This window comes from Chanos chanos, chromosome 4, assembly GCF_902362185.1.
Source record: "Chanos chanos chromosome 4, fChaCha1.1, whole genome shotgun sequence".
In the NCBI taxonomy this organism is placed as follows: domain Eukaryota; kingdom Metazoa; phylum Chordata; class Actinopteri; order Gonorynchiformes; family Chanidae; genus Chanos; species Chanos chanos.
In genome coordinates this window covers 28,653,709-28,678,188 of record NC_044498.1, presented here as the reverse complement: position 1 = coordinate 28,678,188, position 24,480 = coordinate 28,653,709, and the positions used below count along the sequence as shown (strand labels likewise).

The 24,480-nt window shown below is 38.2% G+C and overlaps 1 protein-coding gene across 1 annotated transcript; it reads left to right on the top strand.

Moving 5' to 3' along the window:
- The first annotated feature begins 632 nt into the window (after window positions 1-632).
- Window positions 633-23,736, top strand: sirt1 (sirtuin 1). Its single transcript, XM_030772641.1, has 9 exons — window positions 633-943; window positions 4,844-4,960; window positions 5,174-5,412; window positions 6,518-6,670; window positions 20,431-20,578; window positions 20,783-20,862; window positions 21,005-21,188; window positions 22,084-22,731; window positions 23,165-23,736. Exons 1-9 carry the CDS (start codon window positions 724-726, stop codon window positions 23,404-23,406), a joined length of 2,031 nt encoding a protein of 676 aa, XP_030628501.1. The 5' UTR covers window positions 633-723; the 3' UTR covers window positions 23,407-23,736.
- Window positions 23,737-24,480: the final 744 nt, after the last annotated feature.

Sequence of the window (24,480 nt, the reverse complement as noted above, 5' to 3'; positions counted from 1 at the left end):
ACTTTGTTATAGACATGTAAAGCCCTTTGAGACTATAATTAGTGATATTGGGTTCTAAATAAATATTATTATTATTATTATTATTATTATTACCTGTTGACTGCAGTGTACCTTTTAAAATCGCTACTATCCTTCATTGCTACAAGGAGAAAGCAGTTTGCGGAGTTTGTGAAATCCGCTTGGGGCCTCAAGGGTGTCTGTTAGTCATAGCAACATGATTTTAGCAGGTCAGAAAATGAATAACCTTTGCTGATGAGTCCTATAACAATTAAGTGGTACTACAAACCACATAGCAAACCACATTTCTAAACACCCCCACCCCGCGCCAAGAAATGGTAAAGGTCTGAGCCCAAATGATCACACTGTCAGTCTATTTCTGAGCGCACCTATAATACGTAAGTGGATACCTTGCAAGGTGCAAAACAACTTTTGGCTCTGACAGCATGTCATACCTCAGCAGGTATTTTGGCACCAATGGCATGCCATGATGTGACGTTGGCAGGAATTTTTACAACGCTACTAAGTCACGTAGCAAGCTAACAACTACGTAGTGCTATAACGCGAGAAGAAGAGGAAGAAGAAGAAGACGTCTACGTCTACGTAATCGCACGGCCGAAAATGGCGGACGAGGTTGTACCGGTGGGGGCTAGCGCTAGCAATATTCAGTCAGAGGAGCCTGTTCTGAAAAAGCCTAGACTGGGTATATCAGTAAGATCCGAACGTATGGCTATTCAAAGAGGACAAATAATATGCGGTGCAGATACGAGCCAAAGTCAGACTTCGTCGATTCCGACACAGCCAAATGACTCGGAAACAGCGATGGCGATGGGACAAGCTAGATCAATGGCACCAAGTGGAGACAACAATGGGATTTTGAGCTCTAGGCCCAGTAACAATGAAAATCGCACGGATAGTCCCCAGACTTCAGGACCAGAGACATTAGGTAACGAATTGGTGAATTCGGTATGGTAATGTGTCTGTCCGTCTGTGACTGCCACGTCAGTTTTAGATGCTTAGGAGAGTCTATACATTTGTAGACGTTTAATCAAGCTTTAAGTTATATGGTAAGGCTAACGTTAGCTGTTGGTGCTACCGAACCAGTACACGCTTGTGCCTGACGTTTTTTCAGGTGGTGAAATGACACTTTAGGTGGGAGTTGTGATTACTACTGTGTTTAAAGAACATTTGAAGAGGAACAAGGGCGCCAATGCAGTAACTGTGTACCCTGTTCTGAATTCAAATTCAAAATGTCTTACATATGTTTAAACCGATTCGAGAGGCCCTGATAAAGTTTGCACTTGTTATTCAAGTCTTCCTGCCCTGTGAGTTACAGCTCACGACGTAGTTACAAGATAATTTGTTTGAACTTCTTTTCACTGAAAACGGTATGATTTTTAATTTACGTTATACGGCGCTGTTTTCATGTATTCGGAGAAGCATTGTTACTTGGTGGGTCACTTATTTGGACGGATGAGAGCCGATGGAGGCGGAGTTTGGCTCTTAGTTTGAATTTGCCAGCTCTAGTCTGTGCCTATATATTAAAGTAATCACATTAAATGTGACTGGATCCCATTTGTATTTCCGTTCATTTACACCTAGGCTTAGAAGGTGTCCTGTACGTCTCAGAGGAACCCAGTAGAAAGGGTCGCGCGTTAAATTTGTGTTCTTTATATCAGGTTTATTTTTGTGTTCTCCATAATCTATGCATGTTCAATCTAGCTCAGTTTTCCGGTTTTGATTACTTTTATTTGATTACTCCAATATCTAAATGAGTTAAGTAGTGCTGTGAAGTTCAGCAATTACTGTTTTGTTTTCAACCCATCACTGAAACAAAAACATGTATCTGATGAATTCAAATCGACTCGCTTGTCTTAACGTGGTAGCGGCAAATTTGTGAAATAGTTGTTGCAAAATGTTATCTGTTTTGATGATGTGACAGATATGCTTAGAATTCTTATTATTTTGTTTCTTTGTTTTTAATTTAACATCATTTAAGGACCTTTTGGCGTCTATAAAAAGTAACATCTCCGAGCCTGTAAATTTTGAGATGGAAGACTGTTGCTTAGTTAGTGTGAAGATAGCACAACTATTCACAACTGTCACGTTTTTATCACTAAAACAGTCTACAGTATGCAAAAACATTCTAGATACCTTATCGTGAATTGTTTGGGAGAAAATGTTCAGCTTTGATCATAGCGGGTCCAGAAAGTGTCTTCAGCTGCCCATTTTGATGTCCGATCTAGCTTCAGATCCCATTACATACCATATTCAACACAACTTGTAAGCTGGGGATAAACTATAATGGAGAAGATGTGACTCCCAAGTTCTATATGTAGGCTAGTGGATGAAATTGGGCTTTCCAGTGTCCCAATGTAAAAGTTAACCCAGTGCACTGGAACATTTGTGCCCTGGAAATAATCCGTCATCAACCTCAAGAGTTCACATAGCCTAACTGTAATAGGTGCGTTCCAAATCAATGGGAGTCATCAACAACGTGCAAGTTCATCCAAAGGTAGGCTAAATGTGAATACACGAGACCTAAACGATACAAAAAATCCGATATTTATAAGTTGCTTTTAGTGGTTTGTTTGTTAACATTTAATGTAATTTAATAATATTTATTTAGAGCCCAATATCACTATTTATAGTCTCAAAGGGCTTTACATGTCTGTAACAAAGTCAAATCAAAATTATATTATGCATAAGTTCGAGAAAATAGATAAGTCTTGTTTTAAAAGTATTGAGAGAGTTTGCCTCTCTAACTTCTGCAGGTAAACCATTCCAGAGGAAGAGAGAGCGGTAGGAAAAGGCTCGGTTGCCAGGGGACTTCTTTTTAACTCTTGGAATTACTAATAATCCAGAATCTTGAGAGCGCAGGGTGCGAGGTGGGTTATAGGGTGTAATTAAGTCAGACAGGTAGGAAGGCGCAAGCCCATGTAAAATTTTATATGAGGACCTTAAAATCTGCCCTTGCATGAATTGGGAGCCAATGAAGGGAAGCCAGGACAGGGATAATGTGATCAGACTTCTTCGCTCTGGTCAGAATTCTAGCAGCAGCATTCTGGACCAGCTGAAGACTATTGGTACTAGAGGCAGGCAGACCAGAGTAAAGAACATTGCAGTAATCGAGGCGAGACGTGACGAATGCGTGAACATAAGAGTTGAAGCATGTTTAACAGTCAGAACTCTACATGTATCTGCTGCAATAGACTTAATAACACAGTGCATGCTACGGAGGTTCTCATATAGATTGTTTGGCATTGGTCACTACTGATGGTTTGAAAAGAGACTTGAATCTGAAATAAAGCTTAGAGAAATTATGCATAAAGTGTGCAATTATAAAATAATATCTAGGCATAACGTTTATTTATTACTAGTCTTATAGAATTACTTGATTCTGGAATTGTCAAGTGTACTTTTAAGTAGTTGCAGGTACTTTTTTTTTTTTTTTATATATATATAATGTTTGTTGCACATTTGGACCCACCATGTCATTTGAACCATCATCAATATGAAGTTAGTTTGCCAGTGTAATTTTATATCAGAAATGACAATGCCTCCTCAATGTTACAGCTGAAAAAAAATAAATCATAATTGAATGGGCTCATGGTCAAAAGAAAACAGCTCTTATTCATTAAGGAACTCTGAAACAGGGTCGAAATTGCTTTTTCTTGTATGGGTCAGAATAGTGGATTTTCTTGGTTCCTTGATCCTTAGACATTTGTTTTGTCTGAAGGAGTGATGTTACCAAGGTCAGTCACATGAGGAAAATGTGCAAACGTGAAAGGTCTGTGAGATCAATAGTCATATTGTTTTTTTGGTATACCTTTCAGCTCTATGTCAACATAGGTCTCTGTGCATAGAACATCTTTTTATTGAGGCCTTTAGGCTGCCTCTCTGCTACTGTGTGGGGAGTTCAGTAAGCGCTTCATGACAGGAAAGTTTGGTTAACACGCTAGTTTTTGTTATAATGCGGAGCTTGTTGCCTGTTTTTAATGCTTTGCTACTTACATTGAGAAAGAAAGTGCTTTAATATTTTTAGAATGTCTTGCAAATTTTAACTGTTTTTTTTTTTTTCTTAGTCTTCATAACACATTGTCAAACATGACAAACGTTTGTACAAAGATTAATTAAATTATGCTAAGATTTTTTTTTTTTAAATAGAACTTCAATTTTTGGACATGTTTGACCTGTTTATTCTGCCTTATTAGTGCATGGTGGCTGTGTAGTAATGTAGGTATGTCAACAATGTACAAGCAGCTTTTAATGCTTTGCATCCTAATGAGCAGCCTCCAGATGACAGGGCACTATATCTGCCCCAGTGTGAGAAGCAATCAGACAAGTAGAACAATCAGATACTTTTGTTGTGCTTGCCATTAAAAAGAACATTTAGATTTATTTGCACATATTTACCACGGTACAAAGAAAAATAAATAGTTGTTTTACTTCTAATTTTATGTTCGTTGTTCTCACCCATTGACATCGCGCTATGTCACAGTGAGGAGTATAGCACTTTCAGATTATTTCATTGTGATGCTGTCCCACACAACCACTTACCTATGTTTTCTGGCCCAAAATTGCCACTGTGTATGCAGGATAGTTCAGAGATTAAGCCAATACATTATATTAAAAACAAAGTTTCACAAATTAGTACGGATCCTCTTAATGGGTGGTGTCAGCGCCTGGTGGCTTATTGTTTGTGTTCTACATAAATGCACTTCTTATAAGACACTTTGGGTGGGAGCATCTGGTAAATAATCTTATCTGTAAATTGGATGAAGTGTTAGCAGTTGTGTGATAGTCATGTAATTGTGTCTTAATTATTGCTTATGGTTGCGTGCAGGACTGATTGATGATGGTGTTCAGGACCGTATGTGTACCACAGCTGATTTTTTAAATGAAGACGATGACTGCTCCTCACATGCAAGTTCAAGTGACTGGACTCCCCAGCCTAGGATTGGTATGATTTTAAACCATGAATCAGTGTGTGCAATGCATAGAAATTCACTGAACACAGTGAAGCTGAGCAGAGTCCTTTATGTTTTGCCAAAATGCTGTAATACAGGTCACAAATATCACACAGTTCCATGTGGTAAATTTAATTAATGTATATTGATATTTAATATGAATATTTCATTTACTCACATTCTCACACTGTTTTCATTTTTTCCAGGTTCCTACCGTTTTATTCAGCAGCACATAATGAGAGAGACAGATCCGCGGACTATTTTAAAAGACTTGCTGCCAGAGATGGTCCTTCCTCCTGATCTCGATGACATGACATTATGGCAGATTATCATCAACATCTCAGAGCCACCGAAGAGAAAGAAACGCAAAGACATAAACACCCTTGAAGATGCTGTCAGATTGCTCAATGAGAGTAAAAAGATCCTCGTGCTAACTGGCGCAGGGGTATGTTGTATGCTAAGAACCGATATTTAGTTCTCATGGTAGTTCTCATGGAATGCTAATGTTATAACAGCCTCAGACCTTGCGAAATGCGGTGCTAATAAAATTCAATAATGCTTCTAATAAATTTTGTGCAATAATTGATGCAAAAGATGCAGCAGTTCTTTGCATCAAACAAACACAAAATGAGCCCCAGAATGCTTCATGGCTGCTGTTCAGTGAACTCCAATTTGTAGTTAAAAAGTAATAAAATTGTATGGGGGAAACAATTGGATGTAATCTATACTATGCCGAAGAATCACCCTCCTTTGTATCCAGCATTTGTATGTACACCGGCAAATTCATATTAAGGACTGTAAATTACAGCTACAGTGTAACATACAAGTTGTCAGTGTCCTGTGCTTTTCCAGCAGCATCAAGGAGTGTTCGTTAAATCCATCATAATGCTAGTGTTACTTGTTGTGTGGTAGTATTTATGGAAGTTTAAACTGAACCTGTGTGTTTCTAAGCATTGTTGTCGCTGGAATGTGGCTGCTGTTTTAGATTAAGTATTAGACAAGTTGTTAAGCAAGGGCTGAGTCATGAAACTGAGCACTAACCTTTCTCAGACTCTAATATAGAACACCTGGACTTAGATATTTAGAGATTAAATCTGTGGATAATCCGGTGATTTTAACTCTACAAAGCCACTGAGGTTTTGAACTTTTTTCCTTCTTTTTTTCCCCCCAAGCAGTGAATTCTCAGCTCCTGCTTAAATATCCATAATGCAACAATTGCCACAATTATTCCGTATCTGAATCAATTAGTTCGTTGACTTGACCTCATATGTACTCATTTAAGTGCATTTTTTGCATGCGGTTCCTATTTGAGTGTTTTTAGCTCTTTTTACACCAACTGAAAGACGCTGAATCAGTGTACAGTGCAGCTTGTTGGAGAAGGTTTCAGGGAAACAGATGCCATGACTTTATGAGGGATAGCCTACAGCTGTTCATGTAGCAGAAAAAGTAGGTTTTAGGAATATGAAAGTGAAAATTAGCATGTATCCTCTCTTATAGTGAGAGACGCAAAATAGTGCTGCTTTGTTCTGCTAATTATATTATTTTTGCAGGTCTCAGTTTCTTGTGGAATACCAGACTTCCGCTCAAGAGATGGGATTTATGCCAGACTTGCGATTGACTTTCCTGATCTTCCAGATCCTCAAGCAATGTTTGACATTGAGTACTTCAAAAGAGACCCAAGACCTTTCTTCAAGTTTGCCAAGGTTTGTGTTTGCTGTTTATTCTTAAGGAAAACATCCAAATTTACAATTTAAAGATGCTCAAAGCATTTATTTTCATTGCTCCCTGAACTACTGAAAATTTCAATGGCTTTACTACTAAGATTATTAAGTTATCCTTTTTGATGTCAAGCGGATTAGTTTAACAGCTCAAATGAATCTTCGCCCATTCTTTGATGACCTTTCAGGAACATCCATGCCAAACCAGTGCCTGCAGACTGCCTTTGTCAGTTCACACCACAAGGAAATTACCGCAGTTACTGCAGTTGAAAAGCCATTCACTCCCATGATACTGTTTTTTTTTTTTTTTTTTGTCCTTTGGCTTAACAGTACTAAATTAAATAGAAAGGGCAATCCCCGATCCCCTAATGTATTGTATTTCCGTCAGTTAGTGCTTTAGCCAAGAGGCCTTCATTAGGATAGGACTCTCACATAGTCTCACATAGAAATAAAAAGATGGAAATAGTGATGTTTCAGTGGGACACCAACAAATGTTGTGTTCTTGTAATATCTAAGTTCATGTAATATATATTTAATGTTGATGAACACATCAGCTTTCACAGTTGTATAAGACTTGCAATCACCCATTTATGAAACATGAGCAGAATGAGTTTTTCTGTGGAAATCGTAAGTGTAAGCAAGTTTGTGAAAACATCAGATTTGTTTGTAGCTCTGACTCTTTGGCAGGCACCAATAAGTTTTACTCCTGTTCTGGACTTCCAAGCTACGTGTAGGGTGTGTATTTAAGTGGCCTTTACCATGATCAATAGTTGTCCCTGCTGTTTTATACTGGACTTTTAATTTTGCGTGATCACTTTGAGAACACGAGCTCCACGTTGTTATCAGAACAGTACATTGCCAAGTGGACCACCTCTGTTTTGCAGACTGACTCATCATTGTTGCTGATGAGGTTTGACTATGTTTGTGCTTTAGGCCTATCAGTTTGATGGAAGGGTCACTGGAGGGGCAGTTGCTGTTGTACAGAAAGGAGAGGAGACGTTAGAGCACATGTCCCTGTGGTACACCAGTGCAGATGGAAAGGGAGTTCAATCTGTAGGGTACCAATTGCATGTGTTGCCTCCTGTCCATCAAGTCGATAATCCAGCGGTAGATGGAGGCGTCTGCGTTCATTTGAGGCAGTTTTCCTTTGAGCTACTCTGATACAACAGTATTGAATGCAGAGCTGAAGGCCAATCTGGATCCTAGTGCAGGAGCTGGAAGAGTCCAAGCGGTTTAGGACAAAATGAAGAATCATGTGGACTGTGTTGTTTACTTATTGGTTTGCTCTGTAGACAAACTAATAGATCGAGGCAGGGTGAACTTGAGAGTGAATAGGACCAGCAAGTTAATAAACGCAAATGCTGCTATCAGTCTTATACAAAGCAGTTTACAGTTTCTGCTTCCCATGTCAGAGGTGGAACACCTCTGGGAAGACCTTGAGAATAAATATGTTGCTCAGGGGCACCTAATGCCTTGTAAGAGTTTTTGACTAAATGTTGTTGTACTCTGAATATATATCCATCAGTTCATTTTTTGACTGAAGACATTTTTCAAATAATTGTTACGCTCTTCATATCACAGATTGTTTGAAATATTGTTAATATGCTATTTATCTACATGAACCAGTGATATTGATGTATGATTAGTTACCTGACATATTCCTTCAGAAGGTTCACCATATTACGGAATACTCCAAAAACCTATGATGTTGTAACATACAGTTTGCTCCATGTTGTTCTGTATAACTTCTGGTTTGCTGTTTTAGGGAGCAAAGTTCATTGACTCTGGTTTAGTTATCCGAATCTGTACACACTTCTCAAAATATGCAGATACTCACATCAGTTTTGCATTGAAGTTAAAGTGCAGGATTACTGTAGAGTACTTGATGAAACATGTGCAGAGCAGAAACATGCTCTGCTGTGCAGAGAATACAAGCAGAATACAGGATACAGGTTTTTGGTTTCCTTTTGTTCTGTGGTCTTTATGTTGATGGTGCTGTATCTTCAACATAAAATATGTGAATGAAGCTAGAAATGGATATGTGGTTTTCTCTCTGTTGTCTAGATGTTTAGAAAGAGCATGGTCAGTGGTAAATATGGAGATTAATTTTCCCTTTCATACATTCATATGATTTACCAATCCAGTTAAAGCCGTATTGTAATCTTTCAAATTCAGTTTTGTTGCTTTCGACTTAGTTTTATTTGTGTAGACCCAAGGCTCAGAAGAGGTCCCTGTCCTCCTTTGACGGACACTGGGTTTGCACCCATTCCATTTTTAATGTAATGACAAATAGTAAAAACTATGACAAATAACTGAGAAATGCAAATGGAGGGAATGAGATGTCTGAAGTCTTTTAGGAGTCAGTGTGGGTTAGCAATTATATAGAGAGGTAATGCAGGAAAATCTTGTGGAAATGAAAGAAAAGATTAGGGAGATTTAGGTACATCAGAAAACACCATGGATTCAGAGGGGTTAGTATGTATCAGGTTTATATCGTGGATTGAGAGGGGTTAGTGTGTGTCAGGGTTATATCATGGATTGAGAGGGGTTAGCATGTGTCAGGGTTATATCGTGGATTGAGAGGGGTTAGTATGTGTCAGGATTATATCGTGGATTGAGAGGGGTTAGCATGTGTCAGGGTTATATCATGGATTGAGAGGGGTTAGCATGTGTCAGGGTTATATCGTGGATTGAGAGGGGTTAGTATGTGTCAGGGTTATATCGTGGATTGAGAGGGGTTAGTATGTGTCAGGGTTATATCGTGGATTGAGAGGGGTTAGTATGTGTTAGGGTTATATCGTGGATTGAGAGGGATTAGTATGTGTCAGGGTTATCTCAGCAGTAGATCAGTCAAGGGTAGGGCTGGGAAGCAGAAGCAAGGTGGAATCTGGATGGGACGCAGTGTCAAAGAGGTCCTTTCTGGGCTCTGACTGAAGATTATTTTAACAGGAGGCTTGTTCAGCTTTGTCTGGCAGGTCACATGCCTTTTATGTGTGTCTTGGTGTCAAGGCAAAAAGACAAAAAGAGAAATGGGACACTAAAACAACATAACTTGTTGCTCAATCACAGCTCACCACTTGACTAGAATGCATCCAGTTCTTGCTATATTTGCAGTGCCACTAATCATATGGCTGGCTGCACAACATAATTTACATTTACATTTATTCATTTAGCAGACGCTTTTTTCCAAAGCGACTTCCAAGACAGGCAGAAAACAAACATCAGAGGCCTGTCACAAGACTACTGAAACAGAGAAGAGATGAAGACCTTAACTTCATTCAAGTAGTCATGTTGAAGACCAAGCAACAGGTAAACTGGCCAAAGTATTATTGAGACTGCAAAAGTAGCATAATGAAACTCAAGCTTTTCCTTACAACCGTCAGGCAAACAACCCCCAGGCTGCTCACTGACATTTATCTTTACACTCAACTAAATTACAATTTTCACACATGGCATTTTGCTTTGAATTCGGTTTTCTGGGTCAGCTTTGTGCTATAGTCAAATAGGATTACAGAGGATCATTTATATTCATTCAGCAAGTAGTGTAAAAAAAACAAACCAGCAAACAACAACAACAAAAAAAACTGCTGTGTTAAATTAGACTGTTCCTTTGTGTTGTAGCTTGAGACTTAAGGTTTGTGGCACAGTTCCCTGATAACAAATTCCTTATGTATAGCATGATTGTGTGTATGAATTCCTCTCTTGAATTGTTTTATGAACCAGAGTTTGTTGATACTTACCTGTTATGAGTGTCAAATATTTCAGATATTTAAGTATGATGGTGCCAACTTTGCAAATCGCAGTGTAAGCTATTTAATCTGGGACAGCCAACTATTAGTATAAATATTGGGTTCTCTGTTAAAAGGATTGTAAATGTACTTTTAGCATTAAAAATCCTCTTAGTTGCTGTATAGATTGGCTGGATGGTGAGAGATACAAAAGGCAGTCACTGTGTACCTGTACTTCGGGTACACTTTGGTGATAAGAGGGATCTGATCTGAAGATTCTACATAGTGAGCATGATTGGAGAGATTACCCATGGTTCCTGTGGATCTTTAAAAACTCTTACAAGGCATTGAATGCATTAATCTAAAAATAAGGCATTAACTGGTATTAAAATGTCTTAAGTCAGTTTTTCAAAAGTCTTAAAAATTCTAATACATAGGAAGTAGGATTTTATGAATTGATTTTTTTCTGACATTGCAATTTAAAATCTCAGAATAATTGTTAACATCTATTTTTTTAAATAATTTACCGAATGCCTCTCGCATTAACGTCATGCAGATCAGGATCAACAACACTCGTTTTATTTGAGGCTGGGATGCTCAGAGCCGATGCACTGTCTGCTAGTTAGCGATGACATGACATGGAGAAGTGCAAATTCAATGAAAATTGCCTATTCAATCAAGATTTCACAGCATGGCTGAAACCAGTACCGAGCAACAACCATTAACACACTTGATCTGAAAGGGACACAATTGTGCATCAGTGTTGTCCATTTGCGTGCAAATGAAATGAATATCTATTTCCATTAGAGGACAAGATACACACATTGCATTCTAAATTATCCAGTTATTACTAATCATCAAATTGTTGTTATTTGCATAACATGAGAAATCAAATTCATGATTTGTGTTTCAAGTATTTTTTGTAGATGAACTATTAGGCCTATATGAGCTGATACTATTGTACTTATCTCTAATGCGCTTTGTTGTAATCTAACAGGCTTATCGTCTACGTACAGAGGTGTAAGAATGCACAGAATGCCTGTTGGCTGCGTGGTGATCTGTCCAAACTGTGAATAATACAGGTGAATTTTGTGTATTTAGAATAGGCACTAGAACATTTCAACAGTGTTGCAATATTTCTCAGATTGACAAAGTTGTATAAAAGATTGACTAATTGGCGGCAATTCATCTTCGAAGGCTTTAGGTTTTTCCCCAGAGGGACAGTCATAGATTGGTCCATTTCCGCTGCTTTTATTAATGAGTGGGAGGTTATCTTTACAGGATGGTATCAAGCCATTAAGACGGGAATGAGAATCCAACTGCACATGGCAAAAAAAAAAAAAGATTAGGCCTACACTCCAGTTATATTTTAGTTATTGTAAAGTTGGTCTTAAATTTCCGACTGGCATTAAAATAGTCTTGAAGTCTGAAATCTAACCTGCCTTAAGCTGTAGGAACCTTGTTATGCAGCAGTCCCTATGTTTGTGCTGGTTTGCCAGTTAAGTCTCTTATGGAGTTAAGCCTATGCTGTTTCCTGTTTTCCAATCTACAGTATATTGTGTGGTTTATATCATTGCAGGAAAAATTGAAAGTAGGGTCAGCGAAAACAGATATTTGGTTTCCCTGCTTGTTCAAAAAGAGAAAATTGGTTATGGATTTGGATACTGGTCTGGCATGTGGTATTTGGTAATGCCATTGACTTAGCTGATTGATGCCACACACAAGGATGTCCTCAACTACAAATGCATATTTTCTGCTCAGATGCAACCAGAGTGTCATGTACCTCTTCACAATACCTGTGTATTCAAGAACAGAGTATTTAAATTTAACAGTGATTGTCCACCGCCAGGTTTTTTTGTGTTAGTGACATTCCCTACATAGATGCCAGTTACAACTGTGACGCCCACAAAACTGCCTCAGATTCAATCAAAACCACTCATTGACACGCTCGGTTGTTAAGCAGACATACAACATGAAATCTTAATGGAGCAATACATTTCAAGCTACTTTGGGAAAGGGTTTGAAAATAACATTGGGCTTTTGTAGGTGGTCATTTAGTTGCGTACATGCACAGCTGGAGATGTGCTGATGCTGTGCTGCGGCACCCAAATCAAGTAAAATATTCTCAGTACAGCTTTCTGCTTTTTATTTGTCAGAACATGATCATATGCTGTAGTATTGAATGTAACATTAGTTTTAAATGCCTCCAATTGTTTCTTTCAACAAATATTATACTATTATATTAATCTAGGTTTGTGTGTGTGTACATATATATATGTATGTACACATACATATTTTCTGGTCACCCAGAAAATTTCACATTTCCATGAAAACACATACTTAAATTCATCAGATGAGTTGCAAAATGAATAAGAAATATAGTCAAGACATTGACAAGGTTAGAAATAATGATTTTTACTTGAAATAATAATTTTGACCTTCAAACTTTGCTCAAAGAATCCTCCATTTGCAGCTATTACAGCTTTGATGACCTTTTCCATTTTAGCTGTCGATTAGTTGAGAAAAGCTGAAGAAATTTCACCCCAAGCTTCCTGAAGCAGTTCCCACAAGTTGAACTGGCTTGATGGGTACTCCTTACGTACCAAATGGTCAAGCTGCTCCCACAACAGCCCAATAGGGTTGAGATCTGGTGACTCCACTGGCCACTCCATTATTGACAGAATACCAGCTGACTGCTTCTTCTCTAAGTAATTCTTGCATAGTTTGGAGCTGTGCTTTGGGTCATTGTCCTTTTGTAGGAGAAAATTGGCTCCAATCAAGCACCGTCCGCAGGGTATGGCATGGTGTTTCAGAATGGACTGATAGCCTTCCTTGTTCAAGATCCCTTTTACCCTGTACAAATCTCCCACTTTACCACCACCAAAGCACCCCAGACCATCACATTTCCTCCACCAGATTTCCAAACATTTCTTTTGAAAATAGTGAAATGTGCCATGAAGACTAAATAAGGAAAGAAAGTGGAAAATTAAAACAAAACCTTCCAGACCCTCCTAACCTTTTTGTAGAGATATATAATCCAATGCATGATAAAACAACTATACTAAAGAACTAAACAAAATAGTTGGGAATCATTAGCAACATAAGCAGGTTTAACCACAATTATTAACTGAAACAAACACCTGTGTAGAGGGAATAAAACTGGGTGAGGATCAGCCATACTAAAAAGTTGAGGTTGCTGAACAGATTGCTAATCTTGTACCATGACAAGGGTGAGCATAGACACAAGGTGGTCATCCTGCATCAGCAAGGTCTATCACAGGTGGAAATTCGAGGCAGACAGGTGTTTCCCGATGTGCTATGCTAAGCTCTTCTGAAGAAACACAGTGGTTGGCAAAGGGAACTTAGTTCAGCAGATGAATGACACACCAATTTGACATCCCTCTGCACTTGGAAGTCGTCAAGCAGTGCCATCAGCTCAGAGCTGGCAACAACCACAGGGACCCTGGTACACCCATCTACACTCTGGTGAAGTGTGGTCAGAAGTGGTCTCAAGGGAAGATTTGCAGCCAAAAAGCCATTCCTCAGGTGTAGAAACAAGTGATGCAAGACCTAGAGTGCAGCACAATGGCAGCAGGTGCTCTGGACTGATGAGTCCAAATTTGAAATATCTATCTCTAGAAGAAGGCAGTTTGTTTATTGAAGGGCTGGAGAGAGCTACAAGGATGAGTCTCTGCAGGCAACAGTAAAGCATGGTGGAGGTTCCTTGCAGGTTTGGGGCTGCATTGCTGCAAATGGAGTTGGGGATTTAGTCAGAATTAGTGGTTTCCTCAATGCTAAGAAATGCAAGCAGATTCTTATCCATCATGCTCTACCATCAGGGAAGCATCTGATTGGTTCTAAATTCATTCTGCAGCATGACAGTAACCCCAAACATACAGCCATAAAAAAACTATCTTCACCAAAAAGAGGAACAAGGAGTCCTGCAACAGATGGTGTGGCCCCCACAAAGCCCTGATCTCAACATCAACGAGTCGGTCTGGGATTACATGAAGAGACACTGAAACAGCCAAAATCCATAGAAAAACTGTGGCAAGTTCTCCAAGATGCTTGGAAAAACCTACCTGCCAAGTACCTTACAAAACTGTGCACAAGTATACCTAAGTGAATCGGTGATGTTTTGAAGGCAAAGGGTGATCATACCAAATGTTGATGTAACTATTGATTTTTCTGTTTCGTGCACTTTGTATGTTAGTATATAAATTAAAAACTATTCATTTCATTCATTTGAAAGCATTCTGAATTTACAGCACTTTTTCCGCAAGTGCCTAAAACTCTTGCACAATACTGTACACACACACACACACACAGTTGCACTTATCCTATTTTGTGTGTGTCAGTAATTTATTCACACAGACACTACTAAACAATTGTTCTTTAAAAAACTGAGCAATGTGGTTCTTAATTTAATGTACACAGAGGCAAACTGTTACAGGACGCTGAAGAACAAACGGAGAGGAATGCGTTGTAGTATTACAGTATTGAACTCAAAAAGTCATGTACTAATTTAGGCAGTGTTTTCCCAAGCTCAGAAATGTTCTTAGGTGAGTGAAAGTTACTGTGGAATGTTTAAATGTGACTGTCACGAAAATGTAATTGGCTAAGCATTTAATGTCCTGTGAGGGTGTTTGCCCTTTGATTTCATTTTCTCTCTCTTTGCATATTTGCCAAGGAATGCAATCAGATCTTCAACCAAATGGAAGTATTACATAAAAGAAACCAAAGTAAACCAGCAACACAAAAGCTGATACTTACTTATCCACCAACGACAGCAATGTACCACAAAGCACTCCAGTGTGAAAAAGTAACCGCCTTCTCTCTGTAAATAACTTGTTATGCCACTTTCACCAGCAACGACTGCAATTAAGCTCTTTCTTTAGCTGTTAGACTAGCTGTAGCTTCTGTAGTCTAGGGTCTCATATTGCTGTGAAGGAACTTTGGCCATACAGGAAAGCATCAACTAAGCTAATAACTTATAACTAATAACCATAACTTTTGTTTTGGCTCAGCCATTCTCCTGTTGGTCTGCATGTATGTTTGAGAGCGTTCTGTCTTTATGACCAAGTTGGACTTCAGCTTCAGCATACAGACAGATGGCCTGCGTTTCTCTTGTAGAATTTGTTAGTATAGAGCAATATTCATGGTCCTTTCAGTAATAGCAAGTCATCCAGGTCCTGACTAAGAGCTCTTTTGGGAATGTGAACTTTAATGTTTTTTGTTGAGCAGTGGTTTTGGCCTTGCCACTCACCCATGCTTCCCACTGAAAAATGTGTTTCTTATTGTGGAGTCATAACTGTTGACTGAGGCAAGAGAGGCCTCAGATTTCGATTGAGTGATCAAGGTGAACATCAAAAACTGCTTTCCAGTTATATGCTTGTGCATGTCAAGGATGCATTGTAGGACTGTGATCCTCTTTGTGGTTGCTATGAGTAATCAATGAATATTGAATGGATGCTCTTCTCAACAGCTGAAAATTTCGATTTGAGATTAAATTGCTGTACTCTTATCCCAATACAACCACAAGCAAGAGAAAGCAGGGTTAAGGTGAAACCAATTTGCAGAAGGAACTATGGATGAATGAAGAAAGGATAGATAGTGGAGTCAACATTGAAACAAGAACTACAGTCAGGCACTAGAAAATACGGTTGTAGTGCTCTCGTACAATGGGTTTCCTGTTGTCTTGGACATGCTGGTATTTGTATTCAGACTTGTCTCCATCTTAGCCATTGGTCATGTCAAATATAGTCTTTGGTCTTGAGAATAGAATTAGCAGTCAACATCAGCAAAGATGTAAAGAATAGGATCCAAAAAGCAAAATATATCTGTCAATGCACATTTGCAAATATGGCCAATACAGATTGGTCTTAAGCAACACCAACTCCCTTCTTTAAAAATTATACAACTTTTTGTATTTCTTATGGTCTAGACTACATCCCTGGAGAGAACTTCAACAGTTTGAAGTTGTTATGAATCTAGGGGCCGTAATTAGCAAAGGAATCTCCACCAGTAAAGATGTAAGGAATAGAATCCCAAAAGCAAAATATTTCAATCTAAGCACATCTTGAAATCTGACCAGTATGGATTGAAACCAAAATGAAAATCTGTTACAGTAGTGAAGTCAGTTCAATTTTACATTGGGGAAACCTGCAGAACCATCAGAAAATGTTTTCCTCTGACCAAACAAGTTCTCAAATCAATATCTATATCAAGGTCAGTTCAAGAGGCATTACAGCAGACATTGAACAAAGACAGTCTGGTGGCAAAGACATGTCGTAAGGGTGGTAGACTCAACTGCAATGACAGCCCTGTGTGTTATAGAAAGTAATAAGTGTTAATCATACTATGCCTGTCAGCTGCAGCTTTAAGGACAAAATGAGGGATGTTATCAAATCCTAATATCTATATCAGTAATTTGAGCAATTGAAGCAGGCACAGTTATTGAAGTCTTGCAAAAGGGACAACAATATCTTGGCAAACTAAGATTCAAATCATCCTCTGTTTTCCCCTCCCTCACCTGCTGAGAGCTCATGACAATGTAGTGTGCATAGTGCTGCCTAATTTTGATTAATTTGTTTGCTCTTAATTAGGCCATCTTTTATCACTAATTAACAATAAACAGCCTCATTAAATATGAGCTAACACCTGCCAGAACCACTTGTTGAAGTCAAGACTGGGTTGGCCAGAGCAGATACAGATAGTATGGACAAAACCAGGTTTTTGTCTTGTATAGGCTGAATGTAAAACTCTACCTGATTTTTACCACACACTATAACAAGTGATTCACCTTTGAATGGAAATGCAACACTGCAAGCACATACACACACGGTTATTTCAGGTGGAGGAAAGGCCCAGCTACCTGACAGGGTAAGCAAGAGTCAAACATAGTCTGTAATCCTGTGAATGGTGCATGATATAATATTGAATGGAATCACCTGTTTTAGCTGTTAATGGTTTCCCCTTTAATGATTTTAGCCCACTTCAAATGAAACCATCATTACAACTTGCCTGTGAGTATTTCTATATGCAAAGTAAAGCGAATTGTTTAACAGGAACTGACAAGAGATTACACTGCAGCCTATGGCACCTAATCTAACTGCAGTGAGTGTCATCACTGAACTTGTGATATAGCCTATGTGTGTGGCTAGCACAGTTTTTGATAGATTGGGTAGAAGCAAGTGTCTTCAGTGGCTCTTCTAATGTAGAAATAAGTGAAACTTTGAGCAGTAAGACCACATGGTTTCTCATTTGGAATTTTTGGGGGAGAAGCCTATGTTGTGGTGATGTGTTTGATCAGTGTCTTCCTCTTCACCTCCTCATATCATATGGTCTATTTGTAATATATAGCAAAATGATCTGACTCTCAAAGTCCACTGAGAATCTAAACCTGTGTAAATGCACACCCATTTGATCACTGATATGACAGATTATTGTAAGCTGGAACTACACAAATATTAGATCATGATTAACAATGGTATTTTGTGTTACCGTGGCAATACAACTCTGGTAGAAGTGACTGACATGCCATAGATGATATATGCCAACATGGATTGAGGAACACAATACTGTGGACCCCAGTAATTCTAAGCATGTGAGTCTAAATTCACATGGTTTTTTAAAAGCCTTTTTACATCCAATTTGGTATGCCAGATTCCCTGTACTACTGACTGTTGTATGACCTCTGTGCCAAGCTGGGAGGGTGAAGACCCATATGTGCATCCTGTGATATAAAGTCACCCATGGCTTCTTTTCACCCGGCAGTATGTTTCAGCAGGAATGTAGCATTTGTGGAAGCCCAGTCTGTTTTTACGGATTGCACCTGATGCTAGTTTTGTGACAGAGGGTAGGCCTAGCCGACCTTCTCGGGATAGATCAAGTTATGTTCTTAAAGAAATTTCAGCTTGGCTTTTTAGCATTGTAACTGTGCAATTTACAAATGCCCACTTGACTATTTTATTGTATCCAGTATAAAACCATTCACTGGATGTCAATATTTCCTCCATAAACACTTCACAGCAGTTTATTTACAGAACACCATGTACCTTTAGTAGACATCCTTGTTTGTACTTTTTGGAGTCAAAATTAAGACAAAATTGTAGTCTTAGGTGTAAGGAAATTGAGAGAATTTCAGGCATTACATATTGTGTATAGGCTACAACTTTTACTAAGAAAATTGTTGATTATGTTGATTTCTTATTTGAGTGATTTACACTGGCAGCACTTGCTAGTCCTCCACAGAAGCTAGGAATGGTTAAAATCATTATCTTATTTCATCTGCCCCTTGCAGCTGTTTTGTAACCAGTTTAAAGGGTAGAAACTGCAGAACAAAAGAGAATACTTTACATCAAAACCAGACAACCATGATTCATTTTAAGAATCTCCCCCAGTTTTGACCCTCAGTTTATTTGCTTTCATTAATTTGCCACTTATAATGTAGACATGTATGTGTGAGCTAGTCAGTCCAGATATTAGAGGTGTACAGAGATGTCATTATCTGTATCTGTATCTGCATCTGTATCTGTTCAACCAACAAAATTATCTGTTTCTGTATCTGTATTCGGATAGTAGGCCGGAAATGTGCGTGGTTTATACCGGATGTTAGCTTAAACTGGGCAAATATTGTATTTTCTAACCTAATATTCATCGACAATGCAGTTTTTGTGCCTTCACAGCATCAAATTGATTTAATATTGACATATAATTAATTATGAAATATATTTCCATATCCTCATACTTCTCTCTCTTAATTTTTATTTGTAACTAAACTAAAAGTTTTATCAGCTGTCTGAACACCACCACCACCCTTTAACTGGGAGACACTAAACAATCAAAAACTGGAATAATCTTTTATAAATCGAAAGAGTCTGTTTTGCATTAGAAATAGAAACTATTTACAGTAAAGAGATATTAAAAAAAGTATCCTTCAGTTGAAGGGAATAATCTTAAATTCCGTTGATGCTACATTCGTGATTCTTGATGTGTTAACGTTACTGCAGTTCGCTAGGGAAACGTGAATTACTAATTTACAACAGTAATTCACGCTGACTCAGTGGGGGTGACTACAGAATATAGCGATCACTTTTCAGTAATGTGTAGTAAATTAAATGACTTTTGACCTTTTTTTTTAATGGAGGAAATTAACACATACAGCTAAAAACTACATGTTGCGGAGGTAAACCAGATGCCACACCCTTTTGTCTCACTAGCTCCCGCACCTGACTTTGTGGGGGCAACTACAGATTATAGCGAGCACTTTTGTGTAGTAAATGGAACGACCAGTTAGTAAAATGTGCTGTTCTGTGTTGCAAACAGAATGGGCATTTTTATCTTGTCATCCACAATGATATGAACTGATTTAAAGAAACATAATTGCTGACACATAGACAATCATGTTTTTTGGGGGTTTTTTTCCCCCAGAATAATAAAGAGCAACTTCAGATCGAAAAAATATTTGCTTCCGTCGCATTATTTGTGTTTTCCTGAATAATATATCTGGATTTGGACACACCCGCACCAGATATGTCACAGTACAACAAAACTTTCCAAGAGTAACCATACTTTGATGAGTTGTTTTGAACGATAATGTCACCTGATTTTGGTTAACTCTGTTACTCACTCATGGAGTTTAGCAGTTACCAGGGGTATTGGATGCCTAGTATCTTGCTAGAAGTAAAATTAAGACATTTTTAATCAGTTTAGTGCCATTGGTTCATTGTAGCTGAATCCACTGCATTTTGAATTTCACTGATGAATGCTCATTCTGTTAGGAATTGGTATATTTGAACTACATACAGAAAATTGCACTTATAGTCAGTTATTGCAGTTAATTCAATTCATGAAATAAACATTGCAATTGCAACTCCACGCTGTCATTTCCAACAAAAGTGAAAATGATCGCTTCAGTAGTAAAAAGAAAGTTCAATTTATTTCCAGTTTTTATGTTTAAGCACTGGCAAAGCTATGTGATGATCATGGCAAATGTAATATTTTGTTTTATTCTAGGAAATCTACCCAGGACAGTTCCAGCCATCTCTCTGTCACAAGTTCATATCAGCACTTGATAAAGAGGGGAAACTTCTGAGGAACTACACGCAAAACATTGACACCCTGGAGCAGGTTGCTGGAGTACAAAGGGTCATTCAGTGTCATGGTAATTGATACTTTCATGCCCAGATCAATGAAACAAACTTCTGATGCTATACTTTAAATTATTGACCATTTTGCTTTTTTACACTGTTTATGCTCTTAGGTATGTGATGAACTGTTTGGCACTTGTACATACGCAACATTTTGTGTGCAGAAACTTGTCATTTAAATATTGGTAACGTGCTCTTTGTCATGTGATGTATTTTAGGTTCTTTTGCAACAGCATCCTGTCTATTCTGCAAATACAAGGTTGATTCTGAAGCTCTAAGGGACGATATATTTAATCAGGTGTGGCCGTACTTCATAATCACACGCCTTATCTGCATCCTTTTTTGAATGATGAATAACTTCTACAATTTCTTGTTTTAGGCATTTTGGTAATTTAATGAAACAAAGACATTTGGGTTTTTTTTTTAATGTCCTGCTGTAGGTGGTTCCTCACTGTCCAAGGTGCCCCGATGTTCCCTTGGCGATTATGAAACCTGATATTGTGTTCTTTGGAGAGAATCTACCAGAGCTTTTTCACAGAGCCATGAAACAGGATAAGGATGAGGTGGACCTCCTCATTGTCATTGGATCATCTTTGAAAGTGCGGCCAGTTGCGCTTATCCCAAGTATGTTGGACCTTGCAAAGAAATTCTTGTAGGATTCACAGCTTATCAAAATTCAGTAAGATTTCTGATGAACAACTGTAACAGTATTGCAAAGCAACATATTTTCGGTAAATAATTTGGAATTAGAAGATGCTACATGCTAACATTTTTGTTCTTAGTTTGAAACAATAATTATATGTGACCCGGCACATGTTTTGACCAACATAACAAGAATTACTAAAAGCTTATTGGATTTGCCATCCTATGTAAATCTGCAAACATTATGCACAACAAATAAAAACTTGAAAAATATAAACCTTGAACGTTAAGCTGCCTGTGACAGAGTACTTCATGTCAGTTTAAGGGTTATGAATCAGGCTTGATAATGCAAGTCTTAAGTAACACTGTGATCTTGTATTTTCTTAGGACTTTAATTGAACACGAGCATTGGTTCAGTGATATGATGGTGTTGATGTTTCAATCATTTACTGTTTTCTGTTTTAAAGTACTTTTGAATCAGTTGTCATGCAGATTGATTGAAGTTGATGAGGACACTGATTCTCAGCAGTCTTTTCAATGTCTAACCTTCATTTTAGGAGCACTCTGTTTACCAAGGCATATCCAACATAGTGCACATATAACAGGGCACATAAGTTGTACAGCAAATTGTTGCCTTTTTTCAGCACAGTATTCTGTCTCTGTGCTTCTTATAGTGGGCTGTAATGTGCAGTTTTAAGCTGTTGTGGATATAGTTTGTCTAATGAATTGATTATATGTTTATGATAATTTATGAGAATGTTAATGTGCTTTTATGGCCTCCAAATTTTTTGTAAAGGGTGGCCATTTGAGCATAAGTTGACCAGCAGATGTAAATGTTTTATTTCAGTAAATGTTTTGTAATTTTGTTTCTGTCAAGGTTCCATCCCACACGATGTTCCTCAGATCCTGATCAATCGCGAACCGCTCCCACACCTTAACTTCGACATAGAGCTGCTGGGGGACTGTGATGTCATTGTCAATGAACTTTGCCATTGGCTGGGTGGAGATTTTGAAAAGCTTTGCTACAACTCCTCAAAACTAAGTGAGATAACAGAGAGGCCTCCTCGATTATCTGTGACTCCTGAACAGCGCCCCTCCCATATAAATTTCACCGAGGTTGAACGACACAGTTCCGCAAAGGGGGAGCCAGTACGGTCAGGGACAGAAATAGTCAACGTGGTTGGACTGACAGACCTTTGTCCAAATGAAGAGTACTTGAAGACAGAAGAAACAAACCTCTCCTCAAAAGCACAGTTCCTCATTGCTGAAGGAATGAGTACAGGTCAAGCTGCATGTTCCTTTGAGACAAAGAGAGATTCCTGTCTGCGTGAATCATTCCCAGAGATGGTGTCAAAGAACCCTCATGAAAGTGCAGGAGAGGAAATGCAGGGATTGCATGTGCATTCTGAAGACATAAAAAAAGATGATGATTTTGCAGCAAAGCATGGAAACGACGCTGTCAAACTTGGCAGACCATGCTGGAGGCATCAAGCCTGCAAAAGTCCAATAAGCAAACATCTTGCAAGTATGATTTTCATTTGAGAAATTTGAACCATTTAGTCTTAATGATGTCATGCTTAAATGTTCAGTTGGCTTAATAAATTTATTTTATTGTTTGAATGGGCCGTTTACCCAAACAGTTGTTGTTCTTGTTTTCAGCTCTAGCATTAGAGATACATCAATAATTGTTACATCTATTTGCCCAGTGAGGGTTCTTGGATTAAAATAGATACAAATTTATTCACATCAGTGACAAATATGAAATGTGTTGTTTAAGTTGATGAGCTAAAAATACATAAAATATCATTACTCAGTAAAGTGTAATTGCAGCAAGAAATTTATTTTTTCAAATGAGTTGTAATATCACACGATTAACAACAATAACATCACACCATAATGCCATATTTATCCTTTCTCCTTGGGCAACAAAAAAAAAATCATCAAACTTTGTTTTGCAGCCTCTCAGTACTTATTTCAAGCACCAAATCGATACATCTTCCATGGAGCTGAGGTGTATTCCAGCTCAGAGGATGAGACATCCAGCTCTTACAGCAGTGACTCAGAGAGCTCATGCTGCAGTGTGGACAGACACGAGGAGGAGGTCGATGCTGTATTGGATGGTGAAGCAGTTAACCAAACAGAGGAGAACAGCCTTGGAGAACCAGTACTTAAAAAGGAATTCACATCAAGCTCTGACTGACAACAGGGAACCTTCAGAATACAACAGGCCATACAAATAATAACTCTGTCAACCACTACATGTCTAAAAGCTGTAGCTGAAGTTTTGTATATTTTTGTATGCCTCTTACTTTTTATTGTCATACTGTATAGATGCATGCTGCAACTTCACTTAAATGACTCGTACAGACACTGTTTTTTTCATGTACACTTTTTTGCATTCTTGAATGTAAAGTATGTTATTCATCTGAATTTTTGGTCAATAAATTATTTGGTCTATGTTTTTGACCATTTTGCAACATGAGTTAAAAAGGGAACATTCACAGTAAATGGACCAAAGAACTTTTCGCTGTAACTATAAAAGTTTTTTCATTAAACTTTCAACGTGTCTGTATTTTTACTACTAGCTTATGTGTGTGTTTACACTGCTTGAGTGAGAGTGAGTTCCCTTACAGCCATTAATAAAATGTCTTGTTTTTGATAAGTTAGTAAAGATACAGTTGCTCATCAAAGACTCTGTCTTGATGCAACCTTCATGAGAGGACACTGTAGATTTGAAGAAACTACTGAATCATTCAGTTGCCATATTTGTACCGGCACTTGTGTATTATGTTAGGCTGTGAGAACATTGCAAAACCATCTGATACACAGTAGGTATGCTATTTTTTAAAACAGGAATCTGTGCCTTATTCATTATTAAATGTGTATGCAACTCAGCTGTAAAGTAAGCAGAATGCTTCCTAAACTAACAACAATTTCAATGGAACATATAGCTGCAAGCAGCAATGAAGGGGCCAGGCACCATGAGGCTACCAGGTAGACAACTAATCATAACAACCCCTGAACAAGACACCAGTCCATCACAGGGTGAACAGATACTTTGAAACCCACTGTGCTCTATGAGAGGAGAGGGCCAGATGCCATGAAAATATACCAAGGGCTTCTTTGGCCTGCTATAGACAAACATTAAAAAAAAGATAAGATGGATAAAAAATAAAATGGCCTACATAGAGGGTTCATAACTTCTCAGCTAGGACTCTTTACTGTGATGATGCACAGGGAGTTTGGTGGACATATCTGTGTTCTTGAAGTATTT

Excerpts from the sequence above, each read along its gene's own strand:
- sirt1 (XM_030772641.1), top strand. The coding sequence starts at position 724 with ATGGCTATTCAAAGAGGACAAATAATATGCGGTGCAGATACGAGCCAA. Across the intron at positions 4,961-5,173 it reads GACTCCCCAGCCTAGGATTG|GTTCCTACCGTTTTATTCAG; the intron begins GTATGATTTTAA and ends CATTTTTTCCAG. Across the intron at positions 6,671-20,430 it reads CTTTCTTCAAGTTTGCCAAG|GAAATCTACCCAGGACAGTT; the intron begins GTTTGTGTTTGC and ends GTTTTATTCTAG.